This window comes from Notolepis coatsorum (assembly GCF_963971535.1).
Source record: "Notolepis coatsorum genome assembly, chromosome: 13".
NCBI lineage: Eukaryota > Metazoa > Chordata > Actinopteri > Aulopiformes > Paralepididae > Notolepis > Notolepis coatsorum.
Genome location: NC_140177.1, coordinates 35,771,836 through 35,792,929, shown reverse-complemented (window position 1 = coordinate 35,792,929; position 21,094 = coordinate 35,771,836). Strand labels below are relative to the sequence as shown.

The window sequence follows — 21,094 nt, the reverse complement described above, 5'->3', positions numbered from 1 at the left end:
AAATCATGGTAAGTCTCAAAGCTGCCGTCCCAGTGCAAAAACAGTGGCCCAATGAATAATGGTGGCTCTCCAGTCTCTTTCTTAAAAAGTTTTGGGTTTTTGAACACAGTCACTGTTAAGAAGCAAGCCCCCAAATTAAATATGCGATCCACTCCTAAAACAGATGTAGCATCCTGCCCACAACAAAATCTTCTAACATCTTCTAATTGTTCATCAAAGTAAAGGATGACACAAGGTGGTTTTCCCTTCCTAGAAATGATTTGCTGAACATAATGATTTTCCTGCAACATATTCAGAACTGTCTGAAGCTCATCAGCAGTATTGGTTGGATTACCAGAAGGCCTCTGGTCTTTTGATACTTGATGTTTTATATTCCTGACTTGTTTTAAATCTCGAGGTGCATTTTCCTCATCTTCCATAACTAACTGTGCGTATACATCACAAGGTGTCTGGGTTTGCACCGCCTGAGCCACTCTTTCAGTCACCTCTGTTTGTGTTCTGATAAACTGAGATGGATTTTTCTTAGCATTTGCATGATAACTGAGTGTTATGGGGAATGTGCCTAGATATTCCCACACTGCAATGTCGGCCCTGTTCACTGGAAAATATCCTGGAGGCCTCTCAATCCATGTTATCCTCCTCATGAAATTAGTATCCCTCTTAAGTTTAGTGTAATAACGGCCCATTATTACAATATATGTTGCCTCTGGTTGTAGGTCTAATTTCTGCCAGACCTTGTTTCTTATCTTGCCATATACCCCCTGTCTAAAATCTACATGTGTACACCTAGTGCAAATAATGTGTATCTAGAACAAATATGTGACATGTTGGACCAAGTGTGTGATTTGAGTAATGAGATTTATTTTATGGGTGACCTTAACATCGATTGGTTTTCATTGAAATGCCCATTGAAAAAACGACTTCTAACTGTAGCAAATGCATGTGGTCTATCACAGGTAATTAACAAACCAACTAGGATATGTTTGAAAAAGGATGGTAACCAGGTCTCCACCTGCATTGATCACATTTTTACTAACAATGCAGAGCTATGTTCCAAGGCGGTATCTGTAACTGTTGGTTGTAGCGACCATAACTTAATTGCTATTGTGAGGAAGACTAAAATGCCAAAACTGGGACCTAAAATAATTTACAAAAGATCGTATAAAATGTTTAATCAAGACAGCTTTGTGAAGGATGTTGAAAATCTATGTTGGTCAAAGGTGTTGAGGGAAAAAGATCCTGAAAAATCTCTATGGGAATTTGATACCATTTTTATGCCACTTGTTGACAAACATGCACCATTGAGAAAGTTTACCGTCAGAAGCGTCAGAACACCATGGTTGGATGCTGAATTAAAAGAATATATGATAGAACGTAATCGAGCTAAATTAATAGCAAATACATCAGGTTATAAATCAGACTGGGAGGTATATTGTAAATTAAGAAATGTTGTTACAAAATGTAATAAAAAGAAGAAGAAATTGTATTATGAAAATAGGTTTAATTATATAAAAAATGACAGTAAATTATTATGGAATACTCTAAATGAAATAATGGGCAGGAATAAGAAACCTACCCCATCCTTTCTAGAAACAGAAGGAAAATTCCTCACCAAACCAGTTGAGATTGCTAATCATATTAACAATTATTTTATTGGAAAAGTAGATAATTTAAGGAATAATATGCAAACAATAGATAATGAAAAATCTTATTTATTAATAAAGAATAAAATAATGAAAGATAAAAATTGTCAATTTAATTTTGATAGCGTGACTATAAGTAATGTAGAACATATGTTAAGTACCACTAAAAACAAACCACCAGGCGTTGACAGTCTTGACGGGAAACTTCTGAAATTGGTCCCTGATTTAATTGCCCCTGCTATCTGTCATATTATAAATCAATCCTTTAGTGAATGTTTGTATCCGCAACAGTGGAAAACTGCCAAAGTAATACCACTGCCAAAAAATTTTAAATTGCCATTCTCAGGATCTAATAGTCGTCCCATAAGTTTACTGCCAGTTTTGAGTAAACTGATGGAAAGAATAGTAAGTGAACAGATTAAAAGCTACTTTTCTTTTAACACATTGACCACTGATTTTCAACATGCATATCGTGAAGGACATTCAACAGCGACTGCTTTAACCCAAATGACTGATGATTGGCTGAAAGAGATAGATAAAAAGAAAATGGTTGGAGCTGTCTTGCTTGATTTTACTGCAGCATTCGACATCATAGATCACAAATTCTTACTTAAAAAACTTGAATGTTACGGTTTCTCCTCATCTGCACTATCTTGGATGCAAACTTATTTAGCAAACCGGAAACAAATAGTTTTTTTTAATGGGAGTTACTCAGAAGTTAAAACGGTAAGGTGTGGAGTACCCCAAGGAAGTTGCCTTGGGCCTTTGCTCTACACCATATTTACAAATGACATGCCTCTTGTCCTAAATAAGTCCTATATTTCTATGTATGCGGATGATTCAACGATTTACACATCAGCCTCAACAGCCAATGAATTAAATACGGTCCTAAAGGCAGAGTTGCAATCAGTGATGGAATGGATAAAGAATAACAAACTAGTTCTAAACATATCAAAGACAAGTAGCATCATTTTCGGTTCAAACCATACTCTAAGAACGAACCCAGTCTTGAAACTTTTGATAAGTGATGTGGTAATTAATCAAGTCCAGGAGACTAAACTCCTAGGGGTAACATTAGACAGTAAATTGTCATGGTCACACCATATAAACAATATAGTAGTGAAAATGGGAAGAGGGATTTCTGTTGTTAAAAGATGTGCTAATTTGTTACCACTAAATTCTATCAAACAGGTCATTCAAGCTCTGGTTTTGTCAAATCTTGACTATTGTCCTGCAGTATGGTCGAATGTAACGACGAGTAAACTGAAAAAATTACAAATGGTACAAAACAAAGCAGCACGTATAGCGCTTCGCTGTGAGTACAGAACTAATGTTGCAGCGATGCACAGTTGTTTAACTTGGTTACTTGTCAAACATAAATTACTCTGCTCACTCCTTGTATTCACTAGGAATATTTTTGTTACAAAGATCCCCTCAATTTTATATAACAATTTATCAATAAGTCTTGACAGACACAACCATTCCACCAGACATGCTTCTGCACAAGGTTTTACACTTCCAAAAGTGAGGTCAAATGCAATGAAGCGAACTGTCATGTTCCGTGGTATGCAGGAATGGAACTCTCTTCCCAGACATGTTAAGCAGGAGAATAGTAAATGCCGTTTCAAAATCGTGGTAAAACAACATTTTCAACCAAAGAAATTGACATTCCCTAATAGATAGTGTGTACGTAAATTAAAATGTATGTGTCTGATAAAGAGATAGGTATATATGGATGAAAAGGCATGTGTCTGATAGGGATATATTATTAAAATATTGTATAATTTTGTATTTTTATATTGTATTATGAATTTGATTAGGGTTTTTACTGTTGTTTTAATTGTCTGTATGACATGTAAATGTTGTGAGTGTATAAGGGTTTTTATTGTTGTTTTAATGGTCTGTATGTCATGTAAATGTTATGAGTGTATAAGGGTTTTTATTGTTGTTTTAATTGTCTGTATGACATGTAAATGTTGTGAGTGTATACGTCTGTAACTGTATTTTATGTGTTATGGACCCCAGGAAGAATAGCCCCAGCACTGCTGTGGCTAATGGGGATCCAAATAAACTTAAACTTAAACTTAAACATGTGTCAGTTGAAATTCTTTTAGCACATAGTGTGTTTTTGAGGTGTTACCTGAGGTGCTCTTCCAGACTCCACAGTCATCAACAAAAATACTGTGTTGATTGTTCTCTCTTCTCATTCTATTGAGGGAATTGTTTATAAAGAAACATTCGTTTTGTTTCATTCCTTTAGGGACATGCCTCAACACATTATCTTCTGGTACACCTGAGATTCTGTTTATTTCCATAAAACGGCCTTGAAGACAAGTTGATTCAGACTCTGTTGGGTCAAAGCTGTTTATGGTGTCAACCATAACAGCAGACTCAGACCATCATTTTGCCTGAATAAGTTTATGTTGACCATGTTGTCTTGGAGGTCAGGGTCACACTTCCTTTTGTGTCATTGACTTTAATTGTTGTCTTAGTTGTGTCATGGTTGTCTTCAGTGTTTGCACGTTTTCTGGTTGGAAGCCTTGGGGTATACCTACTTTGGGGTATTTTGGGGTATTTTCTGGTATTTTGGGGTATACTTTGGGGTACTTTGGGGTATTTTGGGGTACTTTGGGGTATTTTCTGGTACTTTGGGGTATTTTGGGGTATTTTCTGGTATTTTGGGGTATACTTTGGGGTACTTTGGGGTACTTTGGGGTATTTTCTGGTACTTTGGGGTATACTTTGGGGTATTTTGGGGTACTTTGGGGGTATTTTCTGGTACTTTGGGGTATACTTTGGGGTATTTTGGGGTATACTTTGGGGTATTTTGGGGTACTTTGGGGTATTTTGGGGTACTTTGGGGTATTTTGGGGTATTTTGAGGTATACTTTGGGGTACTTTGGGGTATTTTGGGGTATTTTCTGGTACTTTGGGGTATACCTTGGGGTATTTTAGGGTATTTTGGGGTATTTTCTGGTATTTTCTGGTACTTTGGGGTATTTTGGGGTATACTTTGGGGTATGATGGGGTACTTTGGGGTATTTTGGGGTACTTTGGGGTATTTTGGGGTATTTTCTGGTATTTTGGGGTATACTTTGGGGTATGTTGGGGTACTTTGGGGTACTTTGGGGTATTTTCTGGTACTTTGGGGTATTTCGGGGTATTTTGGGGTATTTTCTGGTATTTTCTGGTACTTTGGGGTATACTTTGGGGTATTTTGGGGTACTTTGGTGTATTTTGGGGTATTTTAGGGTACTTTGGGGTATTTTCTGGTACTTTGGGGTATTTTGGGGTACTTTGGGGTATTTTGGGGTATACTTTGGGGTACTTTATGGTACTTTGGGGTATACTTTGGGGTATTTTAGGGTATTTTGGGGTATCTTCTGGTACTTTGGGGTATTTTGGGGTATACTTTGGGGTACTTTGGGGGTATTTTGGGGTATTTATGGGTATTTTAAGGGTACTTTGGGGTATTTTGGGGTACTTTGGGGTATTTTCTGGTACTTTGGGGTATACTTTGGGGTATCTTGGGGTATTTTAGGGTACTTTTGGGTATTTGGGGGTATTTTCTGGTACTTTGGGGTATTTTGGGGTATACTTTGGGGTATTTTGGGGTACTTTGGGGTATTTTAGGGTACTTTGGGGTATTTGGGGTACTTTGGGGTATTTTCTGGTACTTTGGGGTACTTTGGGGTATTTTCTGGTACTTTGGGGTATTTTGGGGTATACTTTGGGGTATTTTGGGGTACTTTGGGGTATTTTGGGGGTATTTTAGGGTACTTTGGGGTATACTTTGGGGTATACTTTGGGGTATTTTGGGGTACTTTAGGGTATTTTCTGGTACTTTGGGGTGATTAGTAGGACCCCCTCTGGGATGGAACCCAGGTATGTAATTTCATCTTTCCTTGTGACAATATTGTCACCCACTGTAACAGAGAAGCCGTTTGTCTTGCAGAGTTTGTTATTTGATCCGAAGAGAATGGACTCTGTTTTGCCCATGTGTAATGATAGTTTGTTATCAGTGACCCAGGTGCAGATTCTGCCGAGTTCAGAGCTGAGGGTTTTTTCAACCTGCAACTTGTCCCTGTCAGAGACCAGCAGTGCTGAGTCGTCCGCGAACAGGAACAGGTTGCAGTCACAGGCTGATGACATGTCAATCAATTGCATATATTAGGAACAGTAACGGTCCTAAAATGCTTCTTTGTGGAACACCGCAGCTCACTGGGAGGGGGGGGGGGGGGATAGTGTACCGTTTACCTCCACCATCTGTTCTCGATAAATTACGCATAGTGACAGAGTTCTATCCTTACATTCCTCGTTAGGACGAGTGTGGGGCTAGGACCCTCCCCGCTTTGGTGGTCTTGAGGGGACCTCAGGGGTACATTTATCGGGGCTACGCGCTTGCTTTCTGCCCATTAGTCCAATAGGCGAAGCAAGACGCGAAACCAGTATGAAATATAACGAAGGTTATCCTATAACCCTAGTTATATGATTACTGGCCAAGCGTCTTGCTTTTTTGGCCCAGAGAACCCCTGGCTGTTTTTCGAGTGAAATTCAGGCTCGGATTCGTGAGCATGGCCACTTCACCGGGTTATATACTAACTGAAGTGGGCGTGGTTAGGTAGATGTAAGGTGCATGACAAAAGGTATTTCTACGTGTGCCATAGGTGCAAACATAATCCAATAGGCGAAGCAAGACGCTTTGCCAGTAATCATATAACTAGGGTTAGACCCTGGTATTGGGGTCATTGTTCAGCCGGGCTGTCACTCTGCTCTCTACCAACCTGGGGCTTGCAGGTGACGCTGGTGTTCATACAGACCTGCGGGTTGGTGGAGGGGAGGTACGCAGGGGCTGACCTGGGGGGGGGTGATGAAGTTGTCTGGTACCCTACTACAGAGGTGATGCACCAAAATGTTGTAGTGTGACGAGTTTTGTGATAATAAACCAGTGACGTTTGAAGCGGCAACGCTTGTCGGTGAGTCATCATTAGTAGACATTACATTATAATAAAGTTAGATACATATAAATAACATGAAATATACATGTAAAAATAGTAATTGGGGAGAAACGTATATATATATATATATATATATATATATATATATATATATATATATATATATATATATATACATACACAGTATATATATATATATGTATGAGGGAAAAGCAACAGTAACTGAACAAAGTGACTCAAGGGAATGGGAAAATATTTATTTATATGAAAGAAATTTATTAATTCAACACAATTAACACATTCAACATGAATTAATAAGTCAAACAAAACAGTCAAAAATAAAAGGGCTGCAAGGGCTGCAAGGGTCAAAAACCACAATATAGAGACATAACCACAAACAAACATAAATACTCAAACAAAAACACTTAAAAATACTATATCCATACAGACAATAAAACATGCAAGAAAATTCCATCCATTACAAGATCCCACCATGCAGAAAATGTCAGATCCTTTCCAGACTTCAAATCAAGAATTCCCTAGGAAAGTCCAATCAATATTCTCTTACGATTTTTCTCGCCCAGCAGCCAGACCTTGAAGTCTATCATTTAAGGTCCCTGAGTTTGCTCTGAACAGGGTAAATGCCCCCTAGCTCATGGAATGCACTCCAACAGTCCTTAAAGCTAGAGATTCTTCCCTCTGTTGCATAGTTTAAACCTTGATATTCAACCTTTCTCAATAAAGATGTACAGTACGTGTTTTAATTGATTTGTTATATTTGCTCTTTGCCTCGTCTTGTTGTCTTATTGTTATGGTTTTATATGCTGTGTGATTTTATATGCTTTTATGCTTATTTCTGTATGTACACTCGACGTGACTATAAATGAGAGAAACCTCAGTTACCTTTCGAGTTTAAATAAAGGTTTGAAATTAAATTAAATTAAATGTATTTTCTTTGTTGACAAAACCAGACCCATAGCTCTGCCTATTTTATTAACCTATATATTTAAAAAGTGTTTTTTCAACAATTCCATCGATTCCATTTACATTTAGTCATTTAGCCGACGCTTTTATCCAAAGCGACTTACAAGTTCTGTCAGCAGGAAGGGCACAACTCTTACAGCTGAGTAACAATGTTCATCAAACAGTGCTGAAACTTGGGTGCTGCAGTGTTGAGTGCATAGTAGTAAAGACATAATGGTATAGTAGGAAGAGTGCATGATAAGACAGTAAGAAGGTTATTATAATTTTTTTTTCATTTCAGATCTTAATTGAAGAAGTGTGTGGACAGCGAAAGATTGATCGGGTTTCGGCTGTCCTAACTGGTGGGAAGTTCGTTCCACCATTGTGGAGTGAGGACTGAGAATAGGCGGCTTCTCTTTGATGACCCTCCCGGAGCTCGGATAGGAGTGGGTCTGAGGCGGCCAGAAGATGTAGAGCGGAGGGGTCTTGAGGGTGTGTAGTTAGAGACCATTGACCGGAGGTAGGTAGGAGCCGCTCCCTTCGCCGTGCGATATGCCAAGTCGAGGACCTTGAAGCGTATTTGTGCGGCGATGGGGAGGCAGTGCAGGTCCCTAAGAAGTTGACTTTGGCTGACTTTGGTAGGTTGGAGATCAGATGGGCGGCTGCGTTCTGAATGAGTTGAAGAGGCTTTGTGGCGATGGTTGGTAGACCAGCGAGCAGTGCATTGCAGTAGTCGAGACATGACTGTTGATTGGACGAGGAGTTGAGTGGCTTCTTTTGTCAGGAAGGGGCGGATCCTTCTGACATTGCTCAGGAGGAATCTGCAGGTTCTGGTCGTTGGGGCGATGTAAGCGGAGAAGTTCAGCCGATCGTCAAGGATTACACCAAGGTTCTTGGCGGTTGGGGACGAGGCCACAGTGAAATGTTCCACTGTGATGGAAAGGTCGGTCAGCGGGGAGGATTTGGCCGGCAGGTGAAGAAATTCTGTTTAGCTTAGGTTCAGTTTGAGGTGGTTGGTCGTCATCCAGGCGGAGATGTCGGACAGACAGGCCAAGATTCGCTTAGAGACATGGATATCTGAGGGAGGAAAGGAGAGGAAGAGTTGAGTATCATCAGCATAGCAATGATACGAGAAGGCATGAGACGTGATAATGTTACCCAGAGATTTGGTGTAGAGTAAGAAGAGGGACACCCATCTGAAGGGGGCGGGGGACCGACAGCATCCCTCTCCATGATACTAGGTAGGAGCGGTCGTTGAAGTAGGATGTCAGCCATGCCAGCGCAGATCCAGCCACTCCCATTCCTGGGATGCGAGGATGATCTGATGGTTGACTGTGTCGAAGGCTGCCGACAGGTCCAGGAGAATCAGGGACAGAGGAGAGACCCTTTGCTTTTGCTGAAGAGCCTCTGTGACTGCTATAAGGACCGTCTCTGTAGAGTGACCAGTCCTGAAACCTGACTGGTTAGGGTCTAGGAGCTTATTCTGTAATAGAATAGAAATCCTTTATTAATTACCACTGAACCCTAGACGTAAGGTATGAGATCATTAGTAAGTTGGTTGGATACAGCACGTTCAAGTGATTAGAAAGGAAGGAGAGAAGAGAGACAGGACGATAGTTGTCTATGACGGTGGGGTTCATGGTTGTTTTTTTATGAGCGGTGTGACTCTGGCTTGTTTTAAGGAGGTGCATGGGAATCACCCCCGAGTTGAGGGAGGAGTTTATGGTTGCCGTTAGGAATGGGAGGATGTCTGGTGCTATGGCCTGGATGAGTGGGGAGGGTATCGGGTCCAGCTGGCATGTAGTGGGACGATTAGACATTACCAGTGTCAAGGCCTCGGCGTCTGTAATGGGAGAGAAAGATGACAGAGTAAAGGATGAGGTTCTCGATTCAGCACTGGGAATGGGCGGGGGTTGGGAGAAGCAGCTGTGAATGCTCTCCACTTCTTTCTCAAAGAAAATTGCAAAGTCTTCAGCCTGTACCTCTCCAGTCACTGCCAAAAACAAAGACTGAGTGTTGACCTTAATTACGGTCTGGAATGATTGTGTACTGTATATTGTATTGTGTGTGATGACTGAATAAAAACTACTATTACTAAGTTAAGTATTTGCCTACCTTTTTTAACAACCAGGAGATACCTGAAGATGTATTTAGTGAATGCAAAGGTCCTTCTACCCAAACGTTAATAAATACTTTAATTGCAAGTGAGGAGGGTTCAGTGGAATAAAAGTGAGGAGGGTTGAGTGAAATAAAAGTGAGGAGGGTTGAGTGCAATAAAAGTGAGGAGGGTTGAGTGGAAAATAAAAGTGGGGAGGCTTGAGTGCAATAAAAGTGAGGAGGGTTGAGTGGAATAAAAGTGATGAGGGTTGAGTGGAATAAAAGTGAGGAGGGTTGAATGGTATAAAAGTGAGGAGGGTTGAGTGGAATAAAAGTGAGGAGGGCTGAGTGGGATACAAGTTAGGAGGGTTGAGTGGGATACAAATGAGGAGGGTTGAGTGGGATACAAGTGAGGAGGGTTGAGTGGAATAAAAGTGAGGAGGGTTGAGTGGAATAAAAGTGAGGAGGGTTGAGTGGTATAAAAGTGAGGAGAGTTGAGTGGAATAAAAGTGAGGAGGGCTGAGTGGGATACAAGTGAGGAGGGTTGAGTGGGATACAAGTGAGGAGGGTTGAGTGAGATACAAGTGAGGAGGGTTGAGTGGAATAAAAGTGAGGAGGGTTGAGTGCAATAAAAGTGAGGAGGGCTGAGTGGAATAAAAGTGAAGAGGGTTGAGTGGTATAAAAGTGAGGAGGGTGAGGCGGCTGGGTGGCGCAGCGGTCTAAGCACTCGTCACCAACGCGAGAGACACCGGTATCGAATCCGGCTGTCAACGTTGCCTCCGGCTTGGCCCGGCCGTCATACTGACTCAATTGGCAGAGTCAGCGGGAGGGGAGTCGATGGGTGGTAATCTGGTCGTTGTAAACAGTGACTCCTACAGGTCGGTGAGGGCGCCTGCACAGCGAGGACAGGAGATGGCGAGGGTAGTGTGAGCCTCCCACACGTTACACCTCGCCAATGAGAGTCCACGCTGGCAGGTGAAAAGATGTGGCTGGCTGACTCTGCATGTATCGGAGGGGACATGCGATAGTATCTATCAACCCTCCCTACGACCGACCAGTGGGGGGCACATGCGAGCAACGATCAAGACAGGGGAGGGGGGAATTGGCACTACTAAAATTGGGATGGGAGAAAAACACAGAAAAAGGAGGAGAAAAAGTGGATCCAAAAAAAAAGTTAGGAGGGTTCAGTGGAATAAAAGTACACCATTCTAACATGATATTGGTGTTCAGGGGATCTGGAATATTCTTCTCTTATGATAGAAGATAGAAGACAATAGAAGTCACTGGTCATGTTTCTCCAAACAACTTATATTATCTCTCATTTCTACCATGAAGTCTTCATCACACCTCAACGTCTCTTCCTACTGGCTCCTCCTACTGATTTGACCCCTGCCACACCTGTACCAGTGCGCCTCTTCCTACTGGCTCCTCCTACTGATCTGCCAGACCTGTACCAGTCCGTCCCCTCGTCTCCACGCGTCTCCGTCCCCTTGCTCCACCTCAGAAGTCGTTGGACATGGAGTGGTGGACTTGGCGGTCCAACTCCGTCAGCCGCTGGTGGAGCTGCTGCTGCTGGTGGTGGACGTGGTGCTGGTCCATCATCAGGTCGTCCTCGTCCTCGTCGTCCTCCTCCTCCTCCTCTTCGTCGCGCCTCTCCATGCCGTCCTGGGAGTAGCTGTGCTTCATCACCAGGATGCTCCTCCGGCCGGCGGTGTGGCGGGGGGGGTGGGGTGACATGGTCAGCGTGGGCGGGGGGGTGAGGGGCCCCAGCGGGTCGCTCAGGTTGCTACGGCTACCGTGCGCGCTGCCGGGGGCGCTGCCGCCGTGCTGCGAGCCGCAGTGGTGGTCCCGGATGCAGCGCGACGAGCCGAACGGACGCAGCTTCTGGAGCCGCTCGAAGTCCTCCACCATGGCCGCCTCGGAGAGCTCACCGGACGGGCCGCTGCGGAGCGTGCAGAGCTCGTAGTGAGGAGGCTCCAGGGCGGGCTGGAGGAGGGCCTCGTCGAAGTCCTCTCTGACACACACACACACACACACACACACACACACACACAGACACAGACACACACACAGACACAGACACAGACACAGACACAGACACAGACACAGACACACACACACACACACACACACACACACACACACACACACAGACACAGACACAGACACACACACACACACACACACACACACACACACACACACACACACACACACACACACACACACACACACACACACACACACACACACACACACACACACACACACACACACACACACACAGACACACAAACACACACACACACACACACACATGAACACACACACAGGAACACACACAAGAACACAGTTTGAAACTGTATTGGAACTGGACCTAATTGAATGCATGTATTTATATACCTTAAAGGCCAACTTGCAGGTTAAACCCTACTCTTCAATTATGGGTAGTTTACACATTGGTATCTATTTTCATTATTTATTTTTTTCCATTTGACGCCGGAAATTCCACTCAGAAAGGGTTAAAAAGGTCCATGCACGAATAACATGTATGGAGCGAATGAAAAAGCTTAGCAGACGCTATCAGTGCCGTGACGTCACTTCAGGTACATTTTCCCTACTTCTGATCCACTACAATGGAGTTTGACGAGTGCAGAAAGCTATTTCATGATCCAAATGGACGCCTTACAAGATGCAAATGGGTTTAATCGTCGGAGAGATTTCGATGGACCAGCTACAATTGGTTGAAACAAGGTAGTTATAAGGTTTTTAATGTCGTAAAAATAGAACTACATGTACCACTAGGCAGCCTGTTGTTCAGTACGGAGCCGCTATTGGTCTGGTAGGCTGTCGCCTTATGCCCGTCCGGGTCATAGTACCAAGCTAGCTATATGGCTCTGGCTAACGTTAACGTTACCCCGCTAACGTTAGCATTATGTCTACTGTCGTGAACCATTTTAAATCGGGGCATGTAGAGGAGTTTGGGGAACGAGTAAAATGTGCAGGTCCTCTTCTCAGACCTGTGGGGCAAAGCACTGCACACGCATCATGCCGGCTAGCAAGCTACACGTCACAGCATGTTGATACGATAGCAGCCCCTCGGATAGCACTCGGTGCATCAGTCACGAAAGGGGCTACCACGCTAGCTAACTAACGTTAACGTTACAAGCTCAAACACCTTATAACTACTAAAGTTACTACTGTCGTGTCCATAAGTTCCCTGGCAGAATACTTTGTTTGTGAGGACAAAGGTATACAAAGAGGAGAGAACAATTTTAAATCGGGGCATGTTAGGAGTTTTCGAGAATGCTATGCTGGCTACCAAGCTAACGTAGCTACTAACGTTATATACACAATATGTACAACGACAGTATTTACAAATATGGTAACGTGGTTGTGGCTTTTACAAATAGTGGTTAGCTTTAGAGATAAATGGCTATGATCACGGAGCAATAGTGTTAGGTGAAACAGATACTAGATCCTCGGCTAGTAGTAGGCTCTCTGCTTCCTGCCACTACCTGCCTGTGACTCTCTGCTGCCCTGTACCTGGTGTGACGTCATCATTTAGATGACACATGCACGTTATGAACCATGGATTAAAATATCCACGTGCGTGGTGGTTGTGGTTGGGTCGACAAAATGTTTGATAAAAACGCTAAAACTGGGTCAATTTCGATAATCCTTTTCCCCCTCTTCATGAAAGTCACCGTTGGCCTAGTCACATTGTTTATTGAACAAAAATACAACATGCAAGTGGGCCTTTAACATGCATTTATACCTTAACATGCATTTATACCTTAACATGCATTTATACCTTAACATGCATGTATACCTTAACATACCTTAACTCATTCCCTGCCAACAACGATTTTATACGCGTTTGTCCGCCAATCGTTGAACGCCAACCATATACGTTATTTGATCGTTATTTCTTTTATTCGCTATTTCCAATCGTTATCCATCCAGGGAGCCTGTGTTACCATAGGGAATGAGTCTGAGATCGCAAAAGTCCAATACCGCCGCCTGGTGGTATGCGGCCGATGTTGCACTCCCTTTGAGACTCTGTGTATGTGGCTGTGCGTCGATGAAATTCCTCCGGGCGGACTTTTCTAGTAACCTGGACAGAGGGTTTCACCCGATCGCATTGAATAGTTTTCGGGACCCCCGATTCATTATGCTGTGGTGGGTTATGTCGTGGCTCAAATGGACATACAATCTACCAGATGGCAATCAAATAATTGGAATATTCTTTCTGGAATCCCACCGGCCACAGGTAAGAGCAATTTATCGTAAATTTCAGCTTGATTGTGCCTTGTTTTCATAGCCATCACCCTGATCAGCGTATGGGGTTGTACTAGGGCTGTCCCCGACTAAGGATTTGGATAGTCGACTATGATTGGCCGAAATTAGCCAATAGTAAAAAATGTATACTTTAAAGGGGCTATGTATTATAAATGTCATTTTTCAGTCTCTAGCATTGTATTATAGTAATAGGAGTTCGTATCAATGTGTTTTAGGGTCTAAATACCATATTGGCGGATTGCTCAGATTCAGCCCAGCCCCTTTCGTCCTCCAGTAAATCAGGTCATTTTGATTTGAACGGCTGATATACGTCATACGGGCTCTGGGTAGCGCACAGTGATGCGATTGGCTCTGTGGTTGGAGCTAATGCCCACCCCCATTCTACCTAGACTGACTGTACACAGCGAAACCATTTCCTCATACGCTGCATGGGGAGAGAGAGAGAGAGAGAGATAGAGAGCACTTGGGGGGGGGGGGGGCACACACACGCAAACGGGAGATTGAAAGAAAGAAGCTGCCGGCGGACTCTCATCACCGAGAGCCGAGAGGGAGAGAAAGGAAGAGAGAGGGAGAGAGATAGATAGCACTTGGGGGGGGGGGGGGGGGGGGGGGACCTGCAGCGCGCCACACACACGCAAACGGGAGATTGAAAGAAAGAAAAAAAAAAACCACAAGCTTTTTTTTCTCTCTCTCTCTCTCTCTCTCTCTCTCTCCCACCCCCTCCCTCTCTCGCTCTCTCTCTCTCTCTCTCTCTCTTCCCCCCCCTCCCTCCCTCCCTCTACCAGTGCAGACTGTGTGGCACTGTCACTCAAAGTGCTTATGGGCGGAGCCAGGCCATAACAGCCTGATTTCTTGAGGCTGAAAAATGATGGTTTTGAGTACTTGATTAGAAATATAAAACAATGCATTTTTTTGAAAAAAACCTTACAAATGTCTTCAATAGACTAACAGGAATTGTGTAAAGTTGCCCAAATAGTGCTAGGAATAGCAATACATAGCCCCTTTAAAAAGATTTTTTTTGTATCATTCCATTTGGGCTGTGGGGGTGCTTAATGTCTGAAGGAGGCAACGGAAGGCTTCTTGTCCTCTGCAAAAGCATGCAATTGGTCCACTGATGGATACATCTTGATATTTGTCTAGTCTAGTGTGTTCATTAGATGGGTGAAATCCTCTTTCAGTGCCTCTGTGCCTGTTTTCTTAGACAGTTAGCCTCTGGTATGCGTGCCATTGGCGTTAGCCACGCTTCTAGGCCTCTTTTCTTTTGGAAATCATACTTATATTCACCACGGTATAAAACGGGAATGTATGGATGGAAAAATTATTTCTTTTTCACATCTTGAACTAGGGCTGGGCGATAAAACGATAACGATAATTATTGCGATATATTTTAATAATCGATATTATTATTATTATTTTGTTTTTGTGACCTGCAACATGGCAGTTTTAAAACCAGAGACAGTGAACAGACTTTATTTCTTGCCTGCAACTTAAAGTAATGGCTTTGCTTGTCCAAATGACAATACTGATTTATTTTTCTCTTGTCCATTTATTTTGTTTGCTTTCTAATTTAAAATACAGTTTGAAACCGTCTGTACACAGTAGACTATGTGTGCTAGCAGAGCTAGTCTCCAGTCGCGAGTCACGGTGCACGGTGCACAAAAAGCGCCAAAAGATAGAAAAGAAACTAGCAGAGCCAGAACTATTCAACTCCCCTGGAGCCACTGCCAGCAGAGAAGCCTGTTTATTTTTGCTTTCAAACCAGCTGCAGCCTGATAACTGGACTGAGGGGCTGTAACACTAAAGATGGCGGCAACGACAAAGAATTGCTGCAAAATAAACATACATCTGTTGTTAAAAAAAAAAAACTGAATACTTAATACTTATAACAATATCGATAGGTTATGACTATAACCAAGTTCTGTTAATTAGGGGTGACGCTTGGCATCACTCATGCACTCCCTCGCGTACGTGCACACGCACTGAATAAATTCCACAAATGTACCTTTAATACCAGTATTAGTCTGACCACACCCCTCATCAGCTTACCTTCATAAGCAGGTGTGTGGTCACCTGCTCTCCTCCTACCCAAGCTTTCACCACAAGGTGAGGTCAAGGGCTGCAGCGGCATCGGATGCCAAGCGTCACCCCTAATTAACAGAACTTGGTTATAGTCATAACCTATCGTTCTGTATCATTAGGGGATCCGCTTGGCATCACTCATGCACACAGGGAGGCCAAGCGGAGCCACTGGCCGACAAATACACCCCGCTGAAGGCCCCCCACAACCAACAGAACAGGGAGGGCCGAGCCCCCCCGACCCCCCCTAATGGAGGGCACCCCCCCTATTAGAGGTTTCCCGGGAGGGCGACGGACCCGACCGTGCGAAGAGGCACTCAAGCAACTCAACGCACAGGGTGAGCAGACCGTGGCTTGACCCCACGACTACACACACGCACAACCCGCATGCCACCCGGGAACGAACGGAGGGAAACAACCTCGTTACTGCCCCCAGAATCACGGGGTCAAGGGCAAACCCAACCCCGTGGCAAGGCCGTAGCAGGAAGGAAGACCCAGACCCACCAAAGGGACTGGACCCCCTGGAACGGGGGCCCGGAGAAGTCCATGATGCCAGCATCAAGACCCCACCAGGTGGGCACGTAGTGCCCCACCCCCCACATCGCCAGCGTATTCGGACAAAGGCCCCTCAGCCGAGCGGGCCCTGTCCTCCCCAATAGTACACTGCCTGGCACACTGACCCTGCAACAGGCAGTCAGCATGGCCGTAAGCACACAAAAAAGGTTAACCAACGGAAGCAGGTTCCTCAGCGCACTGAGGAAAACCAGGCAACAGGCTGTTAACCCGAGCCTGGAGACTGCGGACGAGACAGGCGCCAGAAAGGACAGCTGAACACAGCCGCCCCGGCGGAAGGGGCGTATGCTGGCGTAGTTGCATGACCAAGGCTCCATCTAAAAAAAACCCACCCAGAGGGGTCGAGGCAGAGAAGGCTGACACGATTGGCAGACGTCATGAACGTGCAGGGGCACCCTCAACTGGTTAACCCGGGAGTTGACACTGCAGCAACACACCAGAGAACCAACCACCCAGGCGTTACCCCATGCGGTGGTTGGTCCCATAACCCCTCAGGAAAAAAACCCAAAACACACCTGCGCTGTCGCAGCCCGTGTTCCAGTTTCCAACAGGGTTATCCCGGGCCTACGGGTCAACGAAAACATTACTTCGGACCGGGCCCGGTGATACGGGGAGCACAGGGTCCCCGAGGAGGTCAAGACCACCCCAACAGGCCCCTCTTCGCCATGTGTAAGAGAAGAGCATAAGAATGGAAAACCAGCCCCAGCACCCCGTACTTGGTATTCCCAGGAGGTCACCCAACCAAGTACTAACCAAGACCAACCTGCATGGCGGTCGAGATCAGACGAGATCGGGCGCATACAGGTTGGCACGGCCATAAGCCATTACGACAGAGTAGAATACAATGTACCCAACAAGGGTTCCATAGCGCTCAACCCTGTGACACCCGGACCGACCTAGCATTTTCCCCTGAAAAAACCCAAGTCCCTCAGGGTACCAGAACAGCAGATCTGCATCCCCGGCGGACAACGGGTCCAACTGATCCGGACCAGCGTGACCAGAACCAGTCCCGTGCCCTAACCACGCCGACATGCCAACTCCAGGAGAAGGGGCAGATATGCGTGTTGATCTTAAACATAAAAAGAAGGCGCCACTCAGACGTTCCGGTGTGAACCGCGCCCGGCAGCCCACCCCCAGGGCGTGAGACCCTTCCACATATGTTCAGATCCATTCCGTTATCATCCCCTGATATGAACGAGAACCCGTCGACAACCACACAGGGCGTCGGAAGAGGAAAAACCCCCATCCCGATTGCTCTATAAAAACGCTGTTTTAACCCCAAGCAATCAAGGCGCGCCAATCAGTTACCTAATGTCCAACAGAACATCCTGAGTTAGCACTATGTGTGCGTTGGGCATATCCACATCAATAATAGGCTATTTAGACCATCTTATTGAATCCCCAAGACGCCCAGGGGAACGACAAGAGGGCGGGATGCAACCAACTCCATGAATGAATGAATGAAAACTTTAACCACCAGATTGCAGAAAGGGTACAACATAGTACGGCTCAATACACACAATCGGTAAGGGGAGGCAGACCTGAGAAAGACGTTAGTCTTGTTTCCATCAGGGGCCCCCATTTCCAATTAATCTAGACACATCCAACTCTTTATAATAATAAAGAAGAAGCATCACCCGTATGAACCCAACTGCACAGCTGGGAGTAAAAAACCCGTTTTCACATGATTTTACATCCAGTCACTCTTTTTTAATCAGAGAGTAAAGACTAGACCCTCCCAGAAAACCTTCCCACACGAGTGGTAGTCATGAGAAAGACATGCCAACTGTGAGTCATGTGACCAACTGACTCAAGTTCACACATAAATCGAGCGCAGCAGACCCGTGAGCCCTACGCTCTAACTCGACACCTTAAGACACCGTAACTCATGGAAGGCGTCGCCATAGCAACACCGCTATGACGGGGGAAATTCTGCCGGCTCCTCTCTGTAATAGGAGTTGGCAGGATAACCCTCCCCCCCCCCCCCCCCCCCCCCCTGCCAAGACGTCTCACCGGCTCGGCCCTGACTGGCTCAGCAGAAGAGATAAAAAACTCCTAAACCAATCAAGTGGGAAGGAGGGGTTTATTCGACACCCCCTCACAAAAAACCCTTCGTTCCCTACACACAGAAACAACCGTAGCCGGTAGAATGCTAATGTATAGCGTAAGCTAATACAATGCCTGCTACCCACAAAATGTGAACAGGATTTACAACAAAAACAAGTCGCATGTGTGTGAATCCTACACCCGTTGACTATGTCGTACATAGCAAAAAACGCTGACCGAGAGTAACGGCTAGGCCGTGGAACGTGTGTGTACGAGTATTACTGCAACTAACAACACAGCATTGTGAGAGACATATACTTAGTTCAAGCAATGGAATAACACCAGTTTCTACCTGCATGTGGAGCGTTGCAGACCTTGCTTAATCTCGTAACACAACACGACTCATCTCACAACGTAAAAGTCACTCTCAGCGGCGTCTGCCACCTCGCGCCGCTCGAGTCTTGCCACCCCGAGGAGCCCCGGAGGGACGATAGGTTACTGTCTGCTGGTCACGACGTTCCCTACCGTCTCCTCCGGTCGTGGATGGGCCGGCGGTAGCAGAAGCGCCGTCTCTTCTCCTGGCCTTCTTGGAGGGGCCAGCAGCGGCGGCGGAGGCAGTGGTAGGGACGACGGAGACAGCTCGACGTCGTGGAAGCCTTCTGACTCCACCGGCAAGGACGGGAGGCGGAAAATGGGGTTGAAGGATGGATCTCTCCTCTGCCATCTCTCTGCATGTTGAGGTCATCAACCGCAGGGCCTTCCCGAACAGACCAGCGTCGGAGAGGGCGGCCGTCAGAAGAGGGGCTCTCTTCCGTTCCGGCACACGGGCCTGCTCCAGCCAAAGATGACGCTGGCCCAGGGTGGCCAGGGCGCGCACTTTCCCCATGGCTATGGCCAGCACCTGGGAAAGGTGCAGGACAGCTCCTGCCGCCTGGGTGATCTGATCGCATTTTACCTCGTTCAGATCCGTGCCGCCCGTCATAATCCCAGATACAAATCTAGCCAGGTGGGCGATGTTAGACGCCGCAGCCAGCAATTGTGTACCAGCGATGAATGACTGGTCACCCCAATATGCCAATCGCCTAGCCGATTTACCCTGGAGGACCGGCTTGCATAAGGGTTCCCACACCATATCCGGACAGAGGAGAGTGGCCATCGGACTATCAAGCCGAGGCACGCCCTCCCCCATACCTTTGACTAACCCCGACACCCGCGTAACTGGTACGTAGGCGGGGGTTAGTCCCATGATGTTGGCAACCGCCTGACCCTGACGAACATAGGCCCCCATTGAGGGGAAAAATGGGTAGACAACGTCCACCCCTCTCACTGGGCGACGCTGCCAGCGATGACCTATGAGATCATCAGGGACAGGTGCAGGCAATGGCAGCGGCAGCGGCACGCCGTTTGCGGCGGCGGCTACCGCCATGAGCTCAGGAAACAAAGCCTGCAGTTCCCCCTGCGGACCTTCCTCCACCGAACCCGCATCCCTCACATGCAGCAGGCTGAAACTGGTCAAGGAGCCACAGTCTGATGTGGCCGATAGTAGGGCATCCTGCTGATGAGGCCAAGGTGGTTCCTCGACATCCTCGAACAGGGAGTCCCACGGAGCCATTTCTCCCCCCTCCGGTGTTTCTTGGATAAGAGGGATACTCTCCTCCACGGGACCATCATACAAGAATCCGTCCGCCTCTTCCATGAAGTCCTCAGTTTCCATCGGAAATCCAGAGCCGGACGCATCCTCGCTGGTCTCCAGCAGTTCCCCAAAACCAGGCCGTTCGCGCCTGCATGCTACCATCTTGCGACGTGAACGGGCAGACGTGAAAAGTTTGCGTCGCAAATCCTCCGGTTCCAGGACAACCCCCCGTTCACCAACGGACGATTCCCTGGAACCAGAGGAACCAGAGTCGAGATCAGGCCATCGCCGGAGCGACGGCACCGACTCCTCGGCTCTTCGGAGAGGCAAACTATCCATTGGCTGTCTCCTGGGCTGGGTCGGCAACCACGAAAGTGGCAACAGCCCAGCACCAGAACGCACGACGGAGGCGGGAATGGAGAACCGCTGGTGAAGAGTAGGTCTAGCGGGTCTACTCTCCGAAGAATACATTATGACCCAAACTTTTTCTTTACAACAGATATGAGAGAAGAAAAAATTAAGCACAATGTAGACTTGTCACAACTCTTTTCAACTAATCAACACGTCAAGTGGGGTACTACCGAGGCACTTCCTTGTGGTGAAAGCGAGAAGGAGAGCAGGTGACCACACACCTGCTTATGAAGGTAAGCTGATGAGGGGTGTGGTCAGACTAATACTGGTATTAAAGGTACATTTGTGGAATTTATTCAGTGCGCGTGCACGTACACGAGGGAGTGCATGAGTGATGCCAAGCGGATCCCCTAATGATACAGAACGATAATTATCGATATCGAGTGATATGA

At 45.9% G+C, this 21,094-nt stretch overlaps 1 protein-coding gene across 1 annotated transcript in view; it reads right to left on the bottom strand.

Annotated features, from left to right (window-relative positions):
• Positions 1–10,970: 10,970 nt before the first annotated feature.
• Positions 10,971–21,094, bottom strand: part of LOC311239327 (neuropilin and tolloid-like protein 1) — a gene marked incomplete at its 5' end in the record, with an annotated part of 105,015 nt that continues 94,891 nt past the window's right edge. Inside the window, one exon of the mRNA XM_084327633.1 lies at positions 10,971–11,675. Coding sequence (XP_084183759.1) covers positions 11,162–11,675 — 514 coding nt within the window. The 3' untranslated portion in view covers positions 10,971–11,161. The remainder of the gene's footprint in view (positions 11,676–21,094) is intronic.